We start from the raw sequence: 6,667 nt of genomic DNA, 5'->3' as shown, positions 1-6,667 counted from the left end.
GGCAATCAATGTCTAGCACATAACTTTCTGAAACAACAAAACCTAAAATTAGAACATGTTTAATGTACCTACCTGATGTACAAATATCTACATAGAAGATAAAATCAGAATCCCTAGTTTTATGTCCAGATTGACGACTATGAAGATCCCCCCCCACCCCCTCTTTCAGTGACAACCATGACAGGCTCCAGAAATTGAAGCTGGGGACTGATTTGAGTGGAGTTTGTATTGCTGCTTCCCATAACCCAAGCACCACAAATGAATTAAGAAGTCTGTAGCAGTCAGTAAGGTCTAAATAGCACTCAAACCAGACCTTGTATGACCTCTCTAAGCTAAAATCTATCTACCACGATTTCTTTTGCAGCAAAACCCACTTTGAATTGCGGAAACAACATGTAAGATACGAAGCTTGTCACCTAATTTTGGGGGTGGTTTGTTTGTGAACAAACGGATGTATATGTTCAGCGAAGTAGCTGCGACCGAATTGCAATCAGACGCAAACAAGTATCCGGCTAATTAACAGAACGAGAAGAAGTAAATGTGTCGATTCACAGTTGGTGATGCAGAGAAAGGAGAATTTCTCATCTGTCAGGATGCTAGGGTTACTTACGAACGCGAGGAAGAGGAGCGCACGCCAGTCAATCCGAGCCCGGGCGGCTCTCCACCCTGCACCGTGCCGGCGGAGAGGGCAGGGGCGGCGACGCCTCTCTTGACGGCAGCAGGGTACGGCGGACCGGCGGAGGTTGCGTGGCTTGTTGAGCCGAGTCGAGTTGCCGGCGGCAAGACAGCACACCACGGTCCACGAGGGGGGTGGGATACAAAGGGGGGAAGAATACGCGACACGACGGCGGCGTGGACGACACGATAAGAGAAGGCCCGGCCCACGAGACTAGGCCGGCCTAGCACAATCTGGGAGTACGTAGCACAGCCGATCTGGGCTGCTGAGTATCGGTCCGTCACGTTACTCACGTTACACACTCGTGCATTCTCCGTGGTCAGCCTGAAAAAAGAACCACCAGAAAATCTTTTTTTTTTGGGACCAAAATATAGTATAGTTCATAAAGTAGTTGATCAACACTGGCCGGTTGGTATGAATGAACTAACTATATATCATAATTTTTTTCATTTCCATATTTTGTTTAAATTTGTTTTCTTGCAAAAATAATTACTCTAACAAAAAAAAATTGCACGGTTATACTTCGACCCTACTTGAAATGGTGGAAATTAAATCTCAGTCCAGTTAGCGGGATTTCCCTTCTTACAAATTGGATAGATCTTGATACAAAATAATTGTTACAAATCTATGAACTACAATTTATAGATATGGATATTGCAATCATTTATTTCATAATATCCATACGGCTTTAAATGATTTATAAACTAAAAAAGCTCTACATCTTGTTGAGCTCTATAATTTTATCTTCATCCAAACACATATAGAAGTTATGAATTGTGGCGTTTGATTTCTGTCATTTCAATTAACAACTGTAGGATTATGTTGTTGCAAATTTATTATTGGAGGAACTATTTCGGGTACAAACAAAACAAAAAATATAAAAAAAATTCAATAAATCCTATACCGTGAACTGATTTCATGGGCTTTTATCCACATAGCCCACATAATTGTGAACTGCCATCTTGGGTTTTTTTATCCACGTTGTGAACTACTGCAAAATCACTATAAAATCATTTAGACCAAAATATAGTTCATAATTAGCTGATCAACATTGGCCCCGTTATATTGATTTATGTGGGCTGCCTTTATGTGCTTTTAACTTGGGGGCTAAATTCTTAGACCTTTTCGAGGATGCTGTGGGTTGATGATTGTGGGATACTACTAGGCCCTTTTTCTTATTATACATATATTTAAGAAAAATATATGCAAAATTATACTTGTACCTCACTTGAAATGGCCGAAATCAAATAGTGCCAATGTAGTTAGTGGAATCTACCTTGTTACAAATTGGATTAATAAAAATTTATATTTTTCACTATGCACCTTAAAAAAGATTACCACTTCTACATATAAACTCGAATGGAGATAAAATTTATATGAAAATTATAAAAGTTGACACGATTTTCTCTTGTTAGAAGACATTTTGGCACTTAAAATATTCAGATATATATTCGTAAAACTAAACATAATATGTATTAATTGTTTTGGCTTCATGACAGCTTGGAATGAAAATGTTATGATCGAGTACAAAGTTGCACAAGCCAATTTAATAGTACAATTGTTATATAATTGTTATTTCCATAGTACGATGTCTTTTTTTTGCGATTTGTGTCATATAAATGACTTCTATAAAAAAGATATGCTACATAGGGGAACGAGTAATCTCCTCAATTTATCCATTAGCTAGTGAGGAATATCTTAAAAACATCATAACTTTTACATATAAACTCACAAGAAGATAATATTAAAATTAAAATTGTAATGTTTAACGGCATCTACACATTTCTATCTTGATACAAAGTAATTGTTACAAATCTATGAACTATAGCTTATAGCTAGATATGAATATTGTAATAATTTATTTCATATCCATATGGCTAATCAAATATTTATATAAACTAAAAAGTTTGATATCTTGTTGAGGTCTATAATTTGTATATAAATTTTATCTTCATCCAAACCATGTAGAAGTTATTATTGTCTTAGATACGTTGTGGTCAAAAGAATATTTACCGAATTCTACCGATGGAAAGAAAAATTTTACTAGTTGAATTGTGACATTTGACTTCCGTCATTTCAATTGGCTATATGTTTGCAAATTTATTGTTGGAGCAATTATTTTTTGAAAGAAACAAAATAAAAAATATAAAAAATTTCAATAAATCCTATACCGTGAACTGATTTCATGAGCTTTTATCCACATAGCCCACATAATTGTGAACTGTCATCTTGGGCTTTTATCCACGTTGTGAACTACTGCAAAATCACTATAAAATCATTTAGACCAAAATATAGTTCATAATTAGCTGATCAACATTGGCCACTCAATATTGATTTATGTGGGCTGCCTTTATGGGCTTTTAACATGCGAGCTATATTCTTGGACCTTTTCGAGGATGCTATTGGGTTGATGGCTGTGGGCCTAATTTGTAAGTGATTACCTACTACTCGGCCTTCTTTCTTATCTTTGAACATTTCCGTCTGTATTTGTGTAATTCACAAATAAATATATTTAAGAAACAATTTCTATATATATAGTATAATACTAGTGTACGATAGGAAATTCCGTGGCAGACGGAGCGTTGCAAAGCCAATAATCAAATTTAGGTAACCCAATTAGCTAGCTCTGGCCTCTGGCCTGGGCAGGCCACCGTCGCTGAAGCCGGTATTTACTGGCAGCCATCCCTTTGGATTTTTCCACGCGGCGGCAACACGGCTTCCTCGCTCCGATCCATCCCTCCACAAACTCCTTTTGTGTTCCTCCCTTCCACCACCACAAACTTCCTCCTCTGCTTCTGCGCCTCGAACGCTGCCGCCTCCGTCTCCGTCTCCGTCTCCGTCTCCGGCCGTCCACGGCAGGTAAACTACTACTGCCCACCCCACGATTTGGTCATTCCGTGATCGATGGTGGCCGCTCGCCGTTTCTGTTTCCTTCGTACGTCTGCGTGGATCGGCGATTTTTGGTTCGGGCTGGGCGCCCAATTGTTTTGGTTCAACCAAGGATTTGAGCCCAAAATTTTGTTGATCTACTTATTTCAGCATTAGATTGATGATCCCACAGGCTCCAGCTCCCTTAATCGTGCATTTGAGTAGTTCATTGAAGTAGGATGGACATTAAGGAGGCGCCTGGTTTTTGTAGCCACAAAATCACAAGGGAGAGAGACGTTAAACTGGTGGCCAAGAACTCCCAATGCCCAAAATGAGTTGGGCATTTTATCTCATCGACATGCTACCTAGTTAGTGTTTTATAAAGGACTAGCCACTTGGTTGGCATAATATGTTTTCAAACAGTCCGTCCAATAATGCCGATCAAAATCTTTCAATCTGACCATTGCAGCTAGTGAATTTTCATGATATCAAAAGGTTAAGAACACTTGACCTTTTGGGTAAGGTCTAAACATTGACTGTAAATGTATCTACGGGATGTTTAGCTCTTATCTGTCCTTTATCTTATATCAACATTTTTATGGTTGCCATTTTAGTTGCCCTCCCGTGTGGTGGAAAATTTTTAATTTCACCTGTGTTGCTCTCTGTTAACGTAACCTTAATTGTCCTGCACCGTTAGCACCAAAACTCATCGTCTTAATTATTTGACTTATGCACATTTTGGGTTTGTTTTAATAGAATAAACGATTTTCTCTGTGGAACTAATTCCGTTGTTTTATGTGTGCAACATTTCTTTGTTACTCTTGGAATCCAATATCTCAAATTTTCTCTCTGTATCAAAGCATGTCATCCTCAGATAGTCCAAAAGTGACAGAAAGGAAAGTAGACAAAGACAACGATGGACATGACGACGACGAGAAGGGAGGTTTCTTTGACAAGGTTAAGGATTTCATCCAAGACGTTGGTGAAAAGATTGAAGAAGCAGTAGGCTTCGGAAAGCCTACTGCTGACGTTACTGGGATTCACATACCCCAAGTCAGCCTGGAGAAGATAGAGCTTATTGTTGATGTCCTTATTGCGAACCCGAACCCTGTTCCCATTCCTCTTGTTGACATTGAATACCTGATTGAAAGTGAAGAAAGAAAGCTCGTTTCTGGAACAATCCCTGATGCTGGGACCATCCATGCTCATGGTTCAGAGACTGTTAAAATCCCCTTTCTACTAATTTATGATGACATCAGGAGCACATACAAGGAAATCGAGCCTGGAAGCATCATTCCTTACAAAGTCAGAGTCGTTCTCCACATAGATATTCCTGTTATTGGGAGGATTTCTATACCGTTAGAGAAAAATGGAGAGATTCCAGTGCCATACAAGCCTGACGTTAACATTGACAAGATCAAGTTTGAACAGTTCTCTTTTGAAGAATCGACCGCGATCCTTCACTTGAATTTGGACAACAAAAATGCTTTCGACTTGGGACTGAATTCAATGGATTATGAAGTGTGGCTTGCTGATGTGAGCATTGCATCTGCTGAACTGAAAGAATCTACGAATATCAAGAAACAGGAAATAACAACAATGAACGTACCTATCAGCTTCAGGCCTAAGGATTTCGGTTCTGCTATGTGGGATATGATTAGGGGAAAGGGCACTGGTTACACCATAAAGGGACACATTGATGTCAACACTCCTTTTGGACACATGAAAATACCAATAAGCAAAGAGGGGGGAACAACTCGTCTCAAGAAGGGGGATGATGATGACGACGACGACGACAAGGTATCTGTTATCTCAAATTTTGGCTTTTCATTCTGGGAAGCTAATTATCACCCATCGTTTGCACCAGCACTCTGATCAGTGATCACTCAGTATTCTGGATTAAAATTTTAGCACCTTCGTAGATAACCATTTGTGAAGAGAACTATAGCTTCACAAATATCCCATAAGCTTTTAATTCTTGCCTTTTCTTTTACTAAAAAGATTTTTAAAAAATCTGTATATTGATATGTTTAGTAAAAAAAGATGGGAAGTTTGATATTTCAAGAAAATTAGCAGACAAACATTGGTCGATATCAATTGACTGGATGGTAGTGGCGTGATAAAACATTGGACTGGTGGGGTAGTGATTAAACTTTTATGCAGAGAGAAATTATTCTTTTAATTTAATGCCAATATTTCATAAATTTAATTCGCTATACCATTGGACTTGTCATGGTTTGATCTATTTCAATTATTTGGTTACATATTAATTTTATTTAAGACAAAGCTGCACATCTGGTTGGAGTATCAAGTTTTCCGAAAGTTATTGTAACTTATTAACATTGTATACACTAAAGGTACAATAGCTTTATCATCGCATCTCTAACTTGATAGTTTCTTATTGTGTTGCAATAGATTTGTTTATTTTATTATTATATGCCGTTGTTTTTATTTAGAAAATATGAGTTCTTTTTGTTAATTTTGCTTCTTACTCTGATCTAATCTTGCGTATAATATGTTCTATGCAGGACTAGAAATGAAGGAATTAGCTTTCCTGAAGCAGATAACAAATAAGAAATATTGCCCAGTCAGTTTAGTTTGCTATTTAAGCTATCCTTCCAGCTTATAATCTCTAGTTAGCTTTACTCCATCCACTATTTGTTGTATACATCTGTTTTATCTGTATTTCTTATCTTGGAACTCACCCATCTTCATATATAGTGCTTCTTTGTGTATGGTCATAGTTTTGCATCAAGGACATCAAAGATGTGCAATGAGACAAGGTTACCCTTATTATACACATAGTTGATGTATTAAAGACACCCATCTAGTCAGTGGTGCTATATGATGTTTCTCGTGTAGAATGTAGTGGTCTAAAGTACCGATGTCCATGCACCAATTAAATAGATAGGTCCATGCATAGCATTGTTCCAAGTCAAATTAACATACACTTTCTATGGTGATGTATATCATTTTTTTTTAGAAAGGATGGCAAAAGCTTTGCCGCAATATATATTAGAAGAAGAAAATAAAAACAAGAGTTTGCCCAGTTTTTTGGGGAAACTGGACCTAAAACCCCTACAACCAAAGGTACAACAACTCATCGGAACAACTCCAAACACA

The 6,667-nt window shown here is 37.7% G+C and overlaps 1 protein-coding gene across 1 annotated transcript; it reads left to right on the top strand.

Annotated features, from left to right (window-relative positions):
* The first annotated feature begins 3,331 nt into the window (after positions 1–3,331).
* On the top strand, positions 3,332–6,344 carry LOC136551251 (uncharacterized). The gene is made up of 3 exons (XM_066542836.1): positions 3,332–3,535; positions 4,405–5,344; positions 6,073–6,344. The coding sequence occupies exons 2-3, from the start codon at positions 4,406–4,408 to the stop codon at positions 6,076–6,078; spliced, it is 945 nt and encodes a 314-aa protein (XP_066398933.1). The 5' UTR covers positions 3,332–3,535; position 4,405; the 3' UTR covers positions 6,079–6,344.
* The last annotated feature ends 323 nt before the right edge of the window (positions 6,345–6,667 follow it).

This window comes from Miscanthus floridulus, chromosome 4 (assembly GCF_019320115.1).
Source record: "Miscanthus floridulus cultivar M001 chromosome 4, ASM1932011v1, whole genome shotgun sequence".
NCBI lineage: Eukaryota > Viridiplantae > Streptophyta > Magnoliopsida > Poales > Poaceae > Miscanthus > Miscanthus floridulus.
The sequence above is the reverse complement of the archived record's forward strand: the minus strand, read 5'-3'. Positions and strand labels throughout refer to the sequence as shown.